Raw genomic sequence first — 19544 nt, forward strand, 5'->3', positions numbered from 1 at the left:
CAGCATGTAAAGATGGTAATAATTTATTCTAAATTGTACTGACTGACTTAGAGCACATTCATACTTTACTAGAAATATTTATTTATTTATTTTATGGACTTTTTTTTAATGTATTCACTTTACATCCTTGTTGTAGCCCCATGCTTCTTCACCTCTCAGACCCACCATCCTTCCCTCTCCCCCATTCCCATTACCCACCCCTATTCCTCAGAAAAGGAGAGCCCATCCTCTTCCAATTCACCCCAACTCAGCAAGTCACATCAGGAGTGAACTTGTCCTCTTCCCTGTGGCCTGGCAAGGCAGTCCCGCCAGGAAGGAGTGACCAAAAAGCTTGAAACAGAGTCCATGTCAGAGACAAGTCTCCACTCCCCTTACTAGAGGATCCACCATGAAGTCTGAGCTTCCTGTGGGCTACATCTGTGTAGGCAGCCTATGTGCAGTCCAGGCAAGGTCCTTCTGAGCTTTTGTTAACTGGCTTTGTCCCTTCCAAGCCCTTTCCCACGGTACTCGCTACTTATTGACTGTGAGTCTCAGCATCGATTTTGAACCACTGTTGGGTGGAGCCCTCAGAAAAGAACTCTGTTAGGCTTCTCTCCTGTCTACGTGCATAGCAGAGCACTGTTAATAGGTCAGGGGCTGATTATATCCCACGGGGTGGGGCTTGGGTTGGGCCAGACATTGGTTGAACATTCCTTCCATCTTTGCTGTATCTGCTCTGTCTTTATCCCTGAATATCTTGTAGGAAGGGTGAATTTTGGGTGGAAGTGTTTGTGGGCGTGTTGGTGTTCCTGTCCCTCTACAGGAGACTTCTCTAGTCAGAGGCTGTCCTCTTCAGTCTTTATGGGACGCGCTGCTAGGAGTCTCTCTTAAGATTTATTTTATAACTTATAAAAATGCTCAATCATCTGAATTAAGAAGCCGACTTCAAAGTATCCATAAATCCCTCAAGGTTCACGTGAAGGATGCCCAGAAAAGGAGACAGTTGGTTTGAAATTTAGCTTCTAATATGTTCATTAAATTAAAAATAAAGTCCAAACAGGACTTCTGTGTTCTAAATGATAGTTTCCAAAGCTGCTCTCTAATCTTTAATTTTCATTCTCTGTCATATATCTTCTCTCTGTGTGTCTGTTTCTCGTTCTCTCCTTCCCTCTCTCTCTTCTTTCTTTCGTCTCCCTTCATCCCATGTATATTAAGCAATATGGCAGTATATATAGGATGATCAAGCTTCCACAACTTTTACATATTAGTCAGTGTTCAGTTATTTATTTAATAATGAAATGTTTGTTGATATCAAACTATTTCAACCCCGTTCTCAAAACAAGCAAACAAAACATGAGACAACAAACCAAGAGTTAAAACACTTGATTTTTCTAATTGACTAGAATCTCTTACCTACAAATCTTCAGGTATTTTAAATGAATAAATATCGTTACTTTGCATTTTAGGGCGAGGTGGGTCAAGTTGGCCCAAGAGGAGAAGATGGCCCTGAAGGCCCCAAAGGTCGCGCAGGCCCAACTGGAGACCCAGGTCCTTCTGGCCAAGCAGGAGAAAAGGTCAATGAGATTTCATCTTGCAGATTTTGCTGTGTAGAGTGCTCTGTGTCAGTAAAAACACATAGATTCCTGATGCCAGAACACAGAGTGTTGTATTCAGTGTGTAGTACTCTTAGAATAATGAGAGGGCAGTTACTTCTCATTTGTCTTTATCCTCCATGGACTAATCGCTAGCAGTCTTATAACTTGCTTTTTTGTTTTTTTGTTTTTGAGTATAAATGTCCTAAATTTATAAGAACAGTGAATGATGGCTAATCTATTATATCAGACCAAACCAACCCAAGTTTGTACCACAAAGTGAGGGTTTTCCTTTTTTGTTTCTAAGTGTATTTTCAGAGAGTATTAATTAAAGTATGTTATATTCAAGCTTTTTTCAAGAGATTTGAATTTAACCTGATACTAAACTTAGTATGACCATATAACCTTAATATCCATTGGTTTGAGAGAATCTAAGTCATGTATACTATGTCAAGGTGTTTCTATTTTTATTTTTTTACTTTTAATGTAGTAAATAACATTAATTTTGCCGCATGGACCATGTAATCATACAGGCGAAATCTTAGTATATTATAAACTTAAATTATTATTATTATTTGGGGATCTCTTGGGGATTAAAACCCTGACATATGCAGTCAAAACACCAATGCCCATAAAAATAAATAATTTATAACAAATAAATTTCACAAGTGGGTGGGAATTCTCTTCCAATAAATTACTATGTCCCAAAAGAAGATATAGTCATTTACACAACAATAGCTTTAAGGTATTTGTAAATATTTTAAATATATACATTGTAACAATTTTATTTTTTATGGAAATGAGAATCTATAATAAAATTAAGTGGGTAGAACACTAACATTATTTCAAGTATACAAATTCTATTTTCAAATATTTAAAATACTGTCACTGGAGCAATTCTATATAGGCTGTTTATTTTTATATTTGTGTTTCTATAATTTTAGGGAAAACTTGGGGTTCCAGGATTGCCGGGCTATCCAGGAAGACAAGGTCCTAAGGTAAAACAAAATAGTTTGTACTTTCTAGGATTAACCATGTGCTGCACTGTTAAATTAATAACCAAAACTTAGAAACTTAGTTTTAGCTATGGAGAAAAGAGAATAAATATCATTCCCCTCTCTTCAATACTTATCACCAAATAAAAAACACACTTATATGTATGTATTATACCCCCATCTTTTGCCTTCTTCCCTCCCCTCCCTCCCTCTCTCCTTCCCTCCCTCCTTCCTTCTCTCTTTCTGTCCCTCCCTCTCCCTCCTGCCCATACCCCCACCCACACCTGGAGTACATGACTTCAGAGAGCCGGCTATTATGTTACGTTTTGGAGAATTTCTGGACATGGGTTTGTTATGAAAGAAAGGTTTAGTTAGCACGCTTGATGTTGTTGGAATAAAGACATTTGAGAGAAGAAATCTGAAAATTTTTAGTTATATAGTTGGTATGATGTGGAAAATAAAGTTTTTATTTTATTTTATTACCCTCGTGATTTGAGCTATTTTATTTATACTAATTTAATTACACACGCTGTGTGTGTGCACATGTGTGCTCACATCCCAAGGCATACATACGGAGGACAGGGAAGGGTTCTCAGGAATCAGTTCTTTTCCTTCCACTATGTGAATTCCAGGCATCAAACTCTGGTTCTCAGTCTTGGTGGAAAGTGTCTTAATGGACGAACCATGTTGTTGGCTCTCTTCTGTTATTTTTGAAACGTTTATTCTCATTTGTACCAACATTCATTTCCCCAGAATTTTGCACCCAATTTTTGGTGAGTCAGAACACTTGAATGTTCATTGTTGCCTTTCTTGAGGCCAGAAGTCTGTGCTTAAGGTGCTGTTAGGACCATATACTCTCCAAAACTCTAGGAGAAAATCTGTCCTGGCCACTTGCAGCTTATGCTACCTTTGAGATACTTGGCGTTTTGGCTTCATCCCTCCACTCTTTCATTTTCACATGGTATTTTTTTCCTGTTAAATAAATTCCAAACTTTTATTTTTTAGTATTTTTTATTAATTTATTCAGATAACTACTCATTTGTTCTCCCATCACTCGTATCCTCCCATTCCTCCTACCCTCCCACCTCCACCCTATAACCCTCCCGTAGGTCCATGCCTGAGGGGGATCTCCTCTTCCACTTTATGGTCACAGGCTATCATATCTCATCTTGGTAGTCTGCCTATTCTTACTTTGAGTGCAACCAGGGCTCCCCACCAAGGGGAGGTTGTCAAATATGGGGCACCTTCACATGGTGTTTTTGTTCATTCCTTCACATCTGTGTTTCCTAAGGACATTTACTTGTTTTCAGATTTAGGAAATGCCTATGTAATCCAGGATTCTTTGAAAATCCTTAATGTATTTACATCTTATTAGATACTTAAAGTCAATTACAGTGACATTACAAGTTAAAGAAGTTTTGACATGCTTTTCTCTATTGAGGTTTGCAGTGTAATAACCTATACTTCTCAAATATCAAATTGTGATGTTGAAATATTTATAAGTATTTTAATAATAAATTTCCTGGTTTTTTGAAACATGAAGTTTTTTCAGCTTATAAAAGCTATTATTGAAAAAACTACTGTGTAACCTTGACATATTGTCTAATTATTTAGATAACTATGGAGTTAATATGTAAACAGTAATTAATATTTGGATAGTTATTTTCTTTTCTGTAAAGACAGGACCTTGCTATAGAGTTCACGCTGCCACAGATTTCTCCATCCTCCTGCTTCAGGCCCATTATGCTTGAACTCAGGCATGCTCCACCATACTTAGCTCGTTCTTTTAAGTTCATGTCCATGAGATGCATTTTTATATTAATCTGTTTTTTTATCTATTTTAACCACTAAGCAGAGCAAAAATAGCAGATGACAGACATTCTAGTTATGTTAACATCAATTATGTGTTAATAAACTTTAGAGATAACCTGTGTCTGACAAAACTTTTCTTTCCCAACATATTGATTGAAGACTACAGTTTTCACTCATTTTCATATACAGTGTATATTAGGCTTGCCATGTGACTCTGTTACATTGTAAAAAGCCATTGATTTCCTTATATAAGAGGATGTACTTTTAAAATGATGCAAGATTTATTTAAGTGTTTACATATTTAAAATCCTGGTCATTGCCTTTTATACATTTTATCTTCTGTGTAATATATTGCTCTGTCTCCCATTTGTATTCTTTTGCTAAATTCATTTTATTTTATTAATTTATTCATATTACATCTCAATGGTTATCCTATCCCTTGTATCGTCCCATTCCTCCCTCCCTCCCATTTTCCCCTTACTCCCCTCCCCTATGACTGTGACTGAGGGGGACCTCCTTTCTAATGTTAGGAACTTACAACAGTTGTGTCTGTAGAGATCTATTTGTTGCACAACCCGAAGCCAAAAACTATAGGTATTTTATGTTGTGAACTCTTAATTTATTGCTAGGATATATAGAAACTATTATATTTTTTATTTTGATTTTAAAATTATAGGAAATACTCAATATCTTTTGGTTTTTTTTTTTATTTTGTAAATATTTAAAAATTTAATACCTAATATGACATATGTGTTTATTCCTCACGGGAGTACAAGTTAGCAGTTGGAAAGCAGGGAGCTAAGTATTCAGGGTGTGAGCCTAGATGGACAAGCATTCCCTACGCCAACCAAAGCAAGCATGGACAATCGTAGATTCTTCTCAATATCTTTTGAATAAGCACAAACATAACTTTCAAGTTTATATGAAATTATAATGTATTCCATTTTGCCAGCATCAATTTTCTGATTAGTTCTCTCTGAATTCTTAGTATTAAAATGTTTTATATCACAGTGAGATGATGCTTTTCTCTATCGTTTAACCTCGACTTCTGGACTATAAGAATCCATATTTAATACTGTTTTTCTTCATTACTCCAGTTGTTTTACTGTGATTAGAACATTTGTCTTCTATTTTTGTAAAAATCAGTGAAGATTAAATCAGAGATGAAAGACAGCCTTAACTTTCTTCCTATATGGAAGCTAGTGGTTTTAAGAGACATTAGTACTTCATGAAAAATCAGCTTTGACTACTAAACTGTATGTACTTTATGATCTTAGCTAAACACTCATCTATGTAATGTCTTAGGAACAAAATGAGCGGGGAAGACAAACCACCAAATGTAATAAGGAATGACTGTTGTTTCAGAACCTAAGACTTATCATAAAGTAGTGTTATACTTAATCATTAAACAAAATAGTTTTGCCAGTTTTTTATTTATTGACAGGAAAATTAAAGCATTAAGTTGGATATTGTCTTTTATTTATTTATTTATTCATTTTTTACTATTTTTAAGGTAGTGTTTAATTGAATGTGCATTGTGTACTTTGCTGTTAACATATTATATGAAAAATTGGTGGTTTGAGCATTTTTCCGGGTTTCCCACATACTATGTAAAAAATAATTAAAAAAAACAAAAAATAATATTAAGAAAATATTTAATAGTTTATTTGTAAATAGTATAGTTTTTTTTCCAATTGGAGTAAACTTCTTTGTTTATGTATAATATTTACATAATGCAATTTGCTTACATACCAGATCATACTTCCATGTTAAAATTTTTAGGCACACAACAACTAACAGATATGACTTCCTCTAATTCTAAAGACAAAGATAGGGAATGATTAAAATTCTTTTAAACTGTAATATGTAGAGTGTTACTCTACATTTTAAACTTTTATTTTTAATCATTTGTTCTTAAGTGAATCATGGTACCTCTGTAGTCAACACAAAATATACTGAAATTCAAATCACACAAGCAGCATTGAGCATCCTTCAGATCCTTACATGACTCTGTGTTGAAATGGAGCATCAGTACAATCTTCTTGACTAGCTTGCTTGCTAAATATGAAATATTTGCTACATTTGAGTGGCATCAGAGATTGACACCCTCTGCACATGAGTATGTAGGTGACTGTTCTTGTTGTCCATCCATAACTCCCAGCTTCCAACTTTTCTCCATTATTAAGTAAGCTTCATTTGAAGGGGCGAGTGCTCTGATTTCTAAGTCCCTGTCTGAGAATTTTTCAGTAAATCTGGAGGGCTACTCAGAATTTGTATTTTTAAAAAGTTACAGTTTATTCTGATAAACATGGGCCATTTATTAATTTGGGAACATGGTTGGGGGAGATATCAATGCGAAAGGTTTATTTAAAAACACAAAGAAACAGAAGCCCAAGAATGTTGCTGTACCCGCCTTATTGCAGGGAGGTGTGTGTAAGTTGTAAACGCCTGCTGTTCTCTCAGATAGGCACCTTACACAGTGTTGAATTTCATCCACAACGGTCTAAAAAAGAAATGGAGGTTTTTGGAAACTTCCCTCTCCCACAATTTATAGGGAAATATTTAGAAAATTTAGAGAATTTGAAATATTATCTTCTCTATTTCTTTATTTAGTAAGGACATACACCTCCTTATATAGTGGTCAAAGAAATGTCTGAGAAGATGAAAGTCTGGGCATAAGCCCAAGATGAAATTTTTTTATTACTGGGACTTAAGTTATATTTCACTGGTTAAGTATAACCATTTATATTAAATGCTCTTATGGTCTTATTGCATTTTTATACCATCATTGTTTATCATCTAATATTATAATTTATATTCCACTTTCTTTATTGATGAGCATTAAAGTTTGTTTTTCCACTCTCCTACAAATCTCAAAGTATTGAGATCTATTGAGATCATTGCACCCCTTTGCAACAACAACAACAACAACAACAACAACAACTAAACTCCAATGATGAAGACGTGTTTTCACTTTATATGGATGGTGCTTAGGAGGCATAAAATGCGAATTACGGTCTTTGGGCTTGCAGACACCAAGTTTTATATCTGACTTATGTGATTAAGCAAATGGGATAATATTAAAAACCAGTTAGAAATGTAAATAGAGCTTTCTATGGTGTTTGATATTGTACAATTTAAAAATAAAAGTATCTCTATTAAAAGAATATTAGTGTAAGTCTATTAACATTAATTAAGGATATATATTTTATATTTAAGTGCTCTTTTTGAAAATATGATTTTTCTTTAGTAATGGAGCAAATATATGGAAGAATAAATTAAAAACTGTTTTTATAAAATATTTTAATTTCTATTTAATAATAAGAGATAGTGAGTTCTATATTATTTTAGTTTTAAATTTGAATACTAAATTATTTTTATCAATTCATGCTTCCAGGCTTTCAGACGCCACTGTAAGTTCACTTTCAAATCCAAAAAGGGACCTTTTGTAATGACCCAAAAAATCATTATTTTTAAAGATTGTATTTTTTTTTGTGATGATCTTATAAAGCAAGTATGCTTTTTACTTGAATACTACCGTCTCTGACCAAATCAATGTTTTCCAAAATAATTGTAGTTTGTGATATGAAAATTGAAATAACTATATTCATTGATGATTATTTTTAATCTTTCAGGGTTCCACTGGATTTCCTGGATTTCCAGGTGCCAACGGGGAGAAAGGTGCCCGGGTATGGCACATAAGTATATTGTCCTGAGGGGGCTAGTGAACATGTCCCTATGTGTTTCCCTGTTTCTCACCCCCATTGACTGTAAGAAACTTACCACACACTGAAACTATTTGAACTGTCTTTGTCAGGGAGTCGCTGGCAAACCGGGTCCCCGAGGTCAACGTGGTCCAACGGTGGGTACTTTGGTTTACTACAGTGATTTCCATTTTGGTATTAGTGTTCCACATCCATTTTTGGATTTGCTTAGCATTTGGGTCAGTTTTCTTTTTTCTTATGCAGGGTCCTCGAGGTTCAAGAGGCGCCAGAGGTCCCACGGGAAAACCTGGGCCTAAGGTATCATCCAAACTTTCTGTGATTTGTGTTGCAAATCCTCATTGAGGAGAGAAGTGCTGAGAGAAAGAATCATCTTTTCATGATTTTCTTTCTTTCTTTCTTTCTTTTTGTTGCCAGGGTACTTCGGGTGGTGATGGCCCTCCTGGCCCTCCAGGTGAAAGAGTAAGTATGGCACAGCCACTTAATACACAAAGAAAATGAATACTTTTGTAAGCATTTAAATTCTGCAAAAGAATACATTGTGTCTAGAGACACATATACACAGTCAACTATAGATCCTGACTCTTTATAATTCCTCTCCTCTGTCATTGTAAAATCTTTTAATTTTTTTTACTTTTACATATACATTTATATTATTGCACATATATACAATAAACTACATACAGCAAGAAGGACCACCAAACAATTAGGAACTATTTAAATGTTATATTCATAGTATTTTGCCTATTTGTATTTGGCAACTAGGTGAGATGCAAGCAACATTTACAGAAACGAGACAAATAATGTACACAACTGTCCTGAGGTATGACTCTTACTCTAACCAAAATACAGTTGTTATTTGAAATATACTTTGATCTGTACGCTTCATATTAGATCTTTATTTGTCTCTGGAGCTTGTAGTATCCTTATGTTTGTAAAATGCAAGTACCAGTAGCCATTAAGTCACAATCAATACGTATTCAAGGCAAGATAAATCTATTCCAGTAAATAAAAAACTATTTAGTAAATTGATTTTCAGTTGATATAAAATAAAGCCAAATACAGATGAGCAACCAATATCTTTGTTTGACTGGTTTGGCAGGATACAGTAAACATTATTAAAGCAAGATTGTTTGAGCACAATTGTCTTGCAAGAATTTTGAATTTAAACGTTTGTAATACATCAAATGAAATTATAATCAGTCTTATTTTCTATAATGACTTCATGTATTATTAATTATGTTTAGGGTACTGTGTAGATCTTTTATGTATAAAATGTGTAATTACATGTGTATGCTTGGGCATCAATGAGTGTGAATGAGTGGGTGGAGGTCACATGACAACTTCTGATATGTGTTCTTGCTTTTCATTTTTTCTTTCTTTCTTTCTTTTTTTTTGAGTCATGTTCTCTTTATGGATTTTTTACTCTGTGTACTTGGATATTTGGCCCAGCTGAGTCCCAGCATTTTTCTCACTGTACCTTCCATTTTACCATGGCAGTGGTGAGATTATAGGCTCAGACTCTACTGTTGAGCTTTTTAATAAGGAGCTCTGAGTTTTAAATGGAAGTCTCTATGCTTGTACCATCTCCCGAGCCCAAAATTTTCTGTATTTTTATTTGAAACTTGAAAGTTGATGTGTCATGGAAGGAAAATAGGAACACTTGATATTGAATAACTCGGAGCTGACCATGAGAATTTGAGTTTCTGATTTAAAAAAAAAAAAAAAAGAAATGATGAAATTTAATTTCTATTTCTAACAAAATAGTAGATTAGAAGGAAAGAATATACTTTTAATTAAAGTTTCAAAATGGCCTGATTCATATTTAATTAAATTTCTTACTACATGTTTTTCTTTCTATCTGGAATATTTCCAAATACCAAATCCCAAGTTTCCTGTAACTGATCCCTCAACTTCTGTTTTTTTACCTGGCATCATCCTACGGCCAGTCCTGAATACATGCACAGAAGAATAACACTAAATGGGCTCTAACAAGTAAACAGGTTGTGTGCAAGAGTGTGTGAGTGAGCATCTGTGTTTTAGTAATTATAGAAGAGGTCATGAACTTTAAATGGAGTGGGGAAAAATGTGAGAAGTTGGCGGGGGAGTAGGGAGGATAAAATATTGTAGATACGTTACTCATGTAGGATTCTCAAATAATTATAAGTTAAATAAAAATTTTAGTATTAAAATACTTTTATCAAAAATTTAAGTTCTTATGTAGATATTGAAGAACAATAGTTTCATGATCTAAGACAATAAACTATCAATTCTTAATTTTTAAATTAGCTCAGTGTTTGGTAATTTCATACCATTACTTTTTAAATACATAAACACACTGAAGTTTTCTTTCAACTTCAACATAGATTCAACTTCAAGATAGCCTGCACCTATATTACATATAGTATAGGATTAAAATACTAGTGAAAATTTCCTTGTGAAGACAAAACTGAGAACATAAAAAGCAAAGCATAATGAAGTCTCACTTCAGATATCTGTTTTCTTATTACGGAAACAATAAGTTTAATATTAATCTTATTACACAAGATGTTTCATATATATTATGGCCCATTATATATGTCTACATTTTATAGATATAATTATATATTTGGCAAGTACAGGTTTAACTTTTACAAATACATTTATTGATATCAAAACAATCACCCTCACTGGATATGCTTTATGCATTTTAAAGGTATGTAAATAAAAACCTGAATTATATAAGTAAGTATCAAGCTAGGAATGATATTATAAATGGATATTGGGATAAAATGGTAATAAGAATAATTGTAGAGTTCATCTTATCTTTTCTACAAAAGAGCCTAATGCAGGAAAAGAGCTGACAAATGTGAATTCTTTTTGCCACAGCATATTTGGTGGGGCTTAAGGAATCGCTATGCATTAATGATGATCACATATGCTTCCTGCCAGCAATATATTATTAGAAACAGAATTCGTTTAGAGTCCACTGCAGGTTTCACTTTGGAGGTTTATTAAATCTGTGTTTAATATCTTCATAAATGCTTCCAGCCAATATTGAAATATAAGTATTGGAAACTATTCAACACATGGATACTCTCTTTTTTTTTTATTTAATGATTTTTGCTTATGTAAGTTTGTTCTTAGACAAGTTCACACATGTATACAAGGCATACTGACCACTCTACCACAACTTTCCTTTCATTTCCCTCCCACAACTGTTTATCATCCAATTCTCCCCACAAATATTTCTCTCCCTTTCATGTCTATGTTTTCCTTTGTGACCAGCTGAGATTAGCTTGGGTATGTATGTGACAGTTGGTTTGGAGCTGTCTGTTTGAGGCCAGCGGGCTCAGAAATAAGTATAGTGTAAAGAGAGTGGATCCTAATATTTAAGTTCCATCAATTGTCAATAGTCAGGAAAGCACGGAGCCACCCCGTGAGCACACCGGACTCTTGTAACTGATGGTTGGTAAGACAGTTGGTAAGGACAGTGTCATGTGTGCCTATTTGGAAGACTGCACTTGTTTGTTCTTAATGGCCTTGTTTGTGGTGAGTCTACTTCCTGTCTTGTTTTCTTCTTTATTCCCTGAGCCTTAGAGGTGGATATATACACGTCTTATTTAGGAATATTATCATTTTATATGATCACTAATAATTCACAGTGATCTTGAGATAAGAACACAGATGTGCTGTGTAGTTTCATACAGTTAAAAATCATTTCACTTCTAGGTTAGACTCAGGCATACTATTACATTGCCATGCTTTCTTGACTAAGATGGGGAAATTCATTATTCCAGCGTTTTGTCTGAAGAAATGAAGCTTAAAGCAGAGACATATCTTTGAGTATTTATTGTTAAATTTTCTCTAATTCTTTTTATTCTCAGGGCCCTCAAGGACCTCAGGGTCCAGTTGGATTCCCTGGCCCAAAAGGCCCCCCTGTAAGTGTAACATTTTCTTTTGCTTTACTAGATAATATTTTAGTGCTTGATAGATATAGCTCACAATTTTAATACCTTCAAAATGTGAATTTTGTAAGAAACCCTTATAAAACAATATTTGATTTAAAACATTAAAGAAAACATTTTTAGTGTTTTAAGTTCATGTATGTTTTTGGAGCATAATTTAAATGTTTGTTCTTAAGCGATATATTAAGTAAAATCTAGGAGAGTATGATTGTTATTTCCCAATCAGGCTTACAATCAATTAATTTATAAAACTGAAAATAATTGCAAATTGGACATGCAAGATATGTTGGCATTTCCCTGTTATCTTCCTAAACCAAACGGATTCTTCCATGCTTCTTCAGTAAGCCCGTCCTAAACCCCTCCCAATATTCTGTTACTTTACAGACCACATACCATACAGATTTATTCATCCATTTATTGTCACCATTTTATTTCTATAATGTATTTTCTTTTGAATTTCTCACAATATAGACCAGGATGGCCTGAACTTGTTATATGGACCTTGATGGTCTGTCTACTTTGCCTTCTGAGTGCTAGGATTAAAGACATGTGCTACCATGCCTAGCCTCAGCAGATTCTTTGAACATTTCATGAAATTTTCTTTTTGTGTGTGTGTCTTGCTTTTCCTTTTTCTTGTTAAAAATTTATTATGATTGATTAATATTGTATCATGATTGTAATTCCATCAATTATATCTTCCTGTTTCCACCCTACCTCCCTCTTGTGCCTTATTCCTCTCTCCTAGACCTTTGGCAAAAGGAGCCCTCCTCCCTAACAATCTGACTAGAGCCTATCAGGTCTCATCCAGATAGCCTGCATCCCCTTCCTCTCTGTGCCTGCAGGGCCTTCTCACTAAGGGGAAGTGATCAAGTTGGGGTCACTAGAGTTCATATCAGAGGCAGTTCCCACTACCACCGCAATGGTGGAGAATGAGCTGTCCATTGGCTACTTAACAGGGGGTCTATGTTCACCTCATGCATTGTCCTTGGCTGGTGCAACAGTTTGTGCAGGCCCCCTGGGTCCAGAGCTGCAGGCCTTGTTGGTCTCCTTGTAGTGCTCCTGAACCCTTTGGGTCCTTCCATCCCCCGACTCTTTCATAGGACTCTCAGCATTTTATCATTATTATTCTTTACAAAGTTACTGAAATTTTTTTTCATACTTAAATACTTAAGGTAATATCAGGTAGGATTAGTTCCGTTGTTTTCTGTCTGTCTGTCTGTCACTCAGTCTCTTAATGTGAGTTATAATGAATTTATTCATTGGCTTGGTGCAGAGGTTATAAAATATATTCTGTTCCCGGCAGCAGCACTTGGGACATTGTTTAAGATACGATTAACTAAATAAAAACTCAGGAGAACGGATCTAGCGAAGGTTTAACAGACCTTCCACACTCTCTGACCAATGCTAATGTTTGCAAACCATTGTTGTAATCTAGGCTAGACAGGCTCTTCTCCAACTTTAGCATTTACATAAATCGTTCCAATAAATTATTCATCTTGATATACAAACATAAGTGAAATTATCAGTATGGACACCTTTTCTTAACCATCTGCAGTAGTTTAAGTGAGGTTTAGAATATGTTTTAAAACTAAATGATTCTGTTTATCTCTTTAAAAGTACAGGAATTACACCTGTCTTTAGCATTAAAGATCAGCTCAAATAGCTGACAATAAAATAGAATGTTATTACTACCTCTTTGTCAAATTTTTACATATTTGTGTTTGCATGAATAATAGGCTCTATGTAAGGTTTCACATAAAAGTGAAATCATAGTTCCTAATGCATATTTTTTTTATGATTAATGAAGATTTATTAATTATAACAGGGATACCTTTAAAGGAGTATGTTTCTGCCTAGATGCCACAAGCCAGTGGCTTGGGGAATAGGAACACACTTATTATGATATTGGCTAAAAAGATAGATTTGTATTATGCTTAGTGGACAATGTTGCATTTTCATTTTCAATAAAAGTCCAGATGAGACAGTTACAAATCATCTTTAGAAACTAAATCCTTTTTTTGTTTTTTGTTTGTTTGTTTGTTTTGTTTTGTTTTTTCTTTTTCTTTTTTTTCCATTTTTTTTATTAATTTATTCTTGTTACATCTCAATGTTTATCCCATCCCTTGTATCCTCCCATTCCTCCCCCCCCCATTTTCCCATTATTCCCTTCCCCTATGACTGTAACTAAGGCACCAACCAAGAACAATACAGGCGGTAAACTTTAAACCCCTACCCAGATCTAGCCAATGGTCAGATCATTCTCCACAGTTGAGTGCAGAGTGTGATATGACTTTCTCACATACTCTGGTGCCTCACATTTGACCATGTCCCCTGGAGGGGGAGACCTGGTGGCACTCAGAGGAAGGACAGCAAGTTACCAAGAAGAGACTTGATACCCTTTGATTTTTCAAGACAGGGTTTCTCTGTGTACCCTTGGCTGTCCTGGACTCACTTTGTAGACCAGGCTGGCATCAAACTCACAGTGATCCACCTGCCTCTGTCTCCCAAGCGCTGAGGTTAAAGGCGTGCACCACCACACCTGCCTGTGAGCATTTTCAATAAGTATTTTGATATTCTGTATTTAGATAATATATCAAAATAGTACAATAAAGTGTTAAGTATTTTTATATATTTTGTTCATTTGCATTGTTACAAACTTCTTCCCCTTATGATATAATCTTGCTGTTAACAAAACCATTGAACTCAATTTTCTTCAGATCTTTTTTTAAAAATTTTTTATTATTAATTTATTCTTGTTACATCTCAATGGTTTCCCATCCCTTGTGTCCTCCCATTCTTCCCTCCCTCCCATTTTCCCCTTATTCCCCTCCCCTATGACTGTTCCTGAGGGGGATTACCTCCCCCTGTATATGCTCATAGGGTATCAAGTCTCTTCTCGGTAACCTGCTGTCCTTTCTCTGAGTGCCACCAGGTCTCCCCCTTGTGGGATATGACTTTCTCATGTACTCTGGTGCCTCACATTTCTTCAGATCTTTTCAGCCTTCTTTTCCTTATGTTTTTTTGTAATCTTTGAGTAGTTGATCATGTACTCATGTTTTTCACTGTGAGGCATTAGTGGTACACTAATATTCTGTCACCAGAAGCAGCACTTGGGACATTGTTCAAGATACAATCAAGTAAATAAAAACTTGAGAAGTGTTCAGTTTGAAGATATGTCATATTAAGAATAACTCATTACTGGGCTTGGTGGCGCATGAATGTAATTCCAGCATTCGGGAAGCAGTGACAGGTGGATAGGTGTGAGTTCAAGGCCAGCATGGTCTACAAAACGAGCCCAGGACAGCCAAGGCTACACAGGGATACCTTGTCTTGAAAAAACAAAAAGAGAATAAAAGAATTATTATATACTATTTTCTGACAAAATACAAATGCTTAAATAAAATGTATCTGTCATTTTTTGGCATTATTTTATAACCTTTCACAAATTGAAAGACTATTTTTGAAGATGACATATAGTATTGAAATGGAGAGATAGAATTGAACTCTTATAATTAATTATTTTTCCTTGTAGTTAAATTTTATGTAGAAATATACACAGCTTTGGGATATGAAATGTTTCATTCAGAATCTGTAAATGTCTTGCCAATTTTAGGTGTTTGTTTTTTGAGGTTTCCTCCCCACTTCCTTCTTTCTGGATGTGGACCTCCTGTGTCTGTCTCCAAATTATTGGAATTTCAGGATAGGAATCAACCCAACACAGCTGTCGAATGTCAATGTTACTGCATTTCAGTACCACATAGTTATCTAATTTAAGAACAAACATTGAAAATTTGTAAGATGACTATAATGAAGGAAATTGTATTTTAGGAGAATCTAAACTCAGTGTCAATTAGAAGGGAGGAAGCATCTTTAAGCAATTACTTGTGTTATCACAGAGGCCCATGATGAATATGCAAATCTCAACATAGATGAGTTTGCTTTGTCATTCCTCCTCCAACACTATTGAACAAGCAGCCTCTTTTTCTGAATCAAATATTATTTTAAAACCAGTGTCATGGACGTGCTGGGAAATTATTTGGCTTTATTTTATTGATTAGCAATGTAGAGTCAAATACTTATTTTAGATTAATTGCATAATTTTGCAATTTATGCTTAACTCAAGGCAAAGTCTGATGATTTTCTAGGAACTCCATTAAAAGTATGATGATTCCAAGGCAGCATCATTTATATCTAAGATCATTGTTCCAAAGGATGATTGTTTTGCTAATTTAAGTATAATGTGTACCACTAAGGAGCAAGCTACTTACTGATTGCACTTGTAGGTTTATTAAGAAACATGTTTAGATCATTATGCACATATTTGATGACGTTTTAGTGTCCTGAGGGAAGAATACAGGAACATGTTTTATACCTTTCACCTAACACCCTTTTAGTCTGAAAACTCTATAATGGCCTCTAATAGCACACTTAATCTATCTGTGTTGAAACTCTAGCAATAAAGGAAGTGTTTTAGTTGGCTGTTTTGCAGCTGCATCTACATCAATCTACCAGCAGTTAACTATGTGTTTCTGTGTCTGTAAGGTGTTGGCAAAGCTGCATACTTTATTACTCTATACTTACGGCTAATGAGGTGATAACAGTCATATGGTTTTAAAATAAGATGACTGTTATCTTAAAAATGTTCAGGCCCCCATTTTTGCTTTGTGGAGGAGGTCGACAGTGGAATCACCACGCTGATCTTTGAAACAATAAAGAACACTCAGCTAGACTTGATCATATGAACTGCCATTTATATGTAAAGCTGCTAATTCACACAAGCATCCTGTGTGTTGAAACGGAGAGGATCAGGAAGTAGAAATTGTTTGGGACACCGCCAGAAGCAGCCCCAAAGCCTGCCAGCCACACTAGTAGTCTCATCAAAGTGGAAGAAAGACATCCATGAAAGTGTTCTCTTTTAAATCAAAGTCTTTGTTTCAAATTGACTCCTTATTACCATATATAATATGTTCTATATTAGCATATATAAAAATACACCTATGGAGGTAATGTTATTTAAATAATTAACAGTAGCAAGAGCTGCTGTGCCATTCATTAAATGTACGTTGACTAAAATGGATGTTTATCTGCAGTTATTCAGAATAAAGAGAATGTTTGCATGCACCTACAATGTTTTGAAAAATAAATGGATGCTGAGTGGCTTCTGTCGCTTTCAGACTATAGGACTATAAGGGTCAGTTCTGTTAAGCATTTAGACTACAGGAACCTTACAAAGTTATGTTTGTTTATTTTAACTTTTTTTGGTTCTGTAAAGTTCCATTTTTTAAGAACTTGGTTAATTTAGTTTCTTTCTTTCTGCAAGCATGGCAACATCCCCTTTTGTAGAAAGCAGTAATTCAGTAAAAATTTCCCTAATTTCCGTATTTTGCATCTTAGAGGATATGTCAGAAAACGTAAGGAACACTTATTCATGACGATCTCTAGAATTGAACATTGGGTTTCAAGGAAATTCCATTTACTTGAAGCAGTTCACAGGGGTTTTGCAAATTAGCATTCTTCCTCAGTTTTGTCAGAAATTTGATGACCACTAGAGGACACTAGCTTTCTTTTTATCCACATTTCATTTACTTGGAATTCAATTGTGAATGGATTTCTGAAATAGAAAACGATAAGGGCACATTTTATTTTCAGGCACTCAATAACTACTATTTTTTTCTAAAGTAAAACTACAAATGTATGCATATATGTTTTAAAATACAGATACATATGAAAAAATCATTGAAATTCAAAGTGCACACAATACAGTTCTGTAGAGTTCCCACTGTCCCTTTTTATATGGAGACAGTTCACAAATGAGTATATGTAAAATGAAGTAAATAGCACATTGTATAAAAATAAAGCCATCAAAATGTAATTTTCTATAAAATACAAGATGGTTATCTTACATATTATCCTTGGGCTGTAACATTTAATGTAGACATTTAATGTTTGTTACTTCAGGGCCCTGCTGGGAAGGATGGACTACCAGGGCACCCTGGACAGCGTGGAGAGACTGTAAGTGATTCTTCTTCTTCTTCTTCTTCTTCTTCTTCTTCTTCTTCTTCTTCTTCTTCTTCTTCTTCTTCTTCTTCTTCTTCTCTTCTTCTTCTTCTTCTTCTTCATTATTATTATTATTGATTAAAATTTTCTCTCAGACAACACAATTTCACAAAAGCCAGTGTTATTATTAAAAGTCAAATGACCAGTTAAAAACTAATGGAATACATTTCTTTTTTCTTTATTTATTTCATCCTTCTTTCCTTCCCTCTGCCCTCCTATCTTCCCTTCTTTTTTCTTCTTTTCTATGTTTTTTTCCTGTGCAGTGACATGATTAATTTTGACTTTTGCAATGTAATATTCCTCTCAATTTTATTGTGATATGCTTATATTCTGTGCAATTAACTTTTACTTTCTTTTTTCATTTTCTTTTTTCCTTTAATTGAAAATAGATCATTTTCTCATGCAGTATATCATGATTATAACATTCCTCCCAAATTTTCCCACCTTCTCTACCCCCAGATCCACTCCTTTTATGTTTCTCACTAGAAAAGCACAGCCATCTAAGAGATAACAACCAAACATGGCAAGATAAATATAATAAGATAAAACAAAAAATATCACATCCAGGTTGAACAAGACAACTCAACAGAAGGGCAGAAATAAGAATCAGATACCCACTGGTTTACATGCTCAGGAGCCCCATAGCAATGCTAGACTAAAAGGGGAGGAGATCTCCCTCCATCACAGACCTAGGGGAAGAGAATATGGTGCAAGCGGGAGGGAGGAAGGAACGGGAGGATACAAGTGAGGGGAAACCAATTGAGATGTATTCTGAATAAATTAGTTAAATAAAATTAAAAAAATAATTTTAAAAGATATCATATGTATGCAGATGACCTGGTACAGCCTACATAGGCCTTGTGCTTGCTGCTTCGGTCTCTGGGAGCTCATAAGCTTTTTGCTTTTTTATTCAAAGGGTCTCATTGTCCTGGTGTCCTCCATCCCTTATGGTCTTTCATCTCCATTGAAGTACCTGAGCTCTCAGAGGAGGGCTTGGTGGAGACCTCCCATTTAGACTCTCCACATTATGTTTTGCTGTGGGATTCTGCTTTTGTTCCCATTTGCTGCCTTTGAGCCTTCTATTAAAATATTTAGCAAATGCATACATAGACCCACGTGTTGGCCTTATCAAGTTCACTTGAAAAAATAGGATGCTTGTTATTCTGATTTTTATTGTTACTACCAGCATTCTAAGAATGAAGTATTCGAGGTGATCTCATATCTGAGATACCTCCACAAAACAGCCACCTGGACCCATTCACTAAAGTCTGTTTATAGGTCCATCCCTCCTTATCCTCCGTCCACCCAACACCCACCCCTGCCACCAGACATATGCTTCTATCAGACTTGAAGAATGAGCTATTTTCTGAAATGGGAACAGTAAGGAGAATATAGGTTGAAAATTATAATTTAATTTAAAGAAATCTGTAGGAAATACAA

The 19544-nt window shown here is 34.9% G+C and overlaps 1 protein-coding gene across 1 annotated transcript in view; it reads left to right on the top strand.

Annotated features, from left to right (window-relative positions):
* Col11a1 (collagen type XI alpha 1 chain) overlaps window positions 1-19544 on the top strand; it is a 236795-nt gene that overhangs the window by 147211 nt on the left and 70040 nt on the right. The window contains 8 exon segments of the mRNA XM_051165742.1: window positions 1446-1553; window positions 2516-2569; window positions 8014-8067; window positions 8196-8240; window positions 8347-8400; window positions 8518-8562; window positions 11967-12020; window positions 18006-18059. Of these exon segments, the coding sequence (XP_051021699.1) occupies window positions 1446-1553; window positions 2516-2569; window positions 8014-8067; window positions 8196-8240; window positions 8347-8400; window positions 8518-8562; window positions 11967-12020; window positions 18006-18059 (468 nt within the window).

This window comes from Acomys russatus, chromosome 23 (genome assembly GCF_903995435.1).
Source record: "Acomys russatus chromosome 23, mAcoRus1.1, whole genome shotgun sequence".
Taxonomy (NCBI): domain Eukaryota; kingdom Metazoa; phylum Chordata; class Mammalia; order Rodentia; family Muridae; genus Acomys; species Acomys russatus.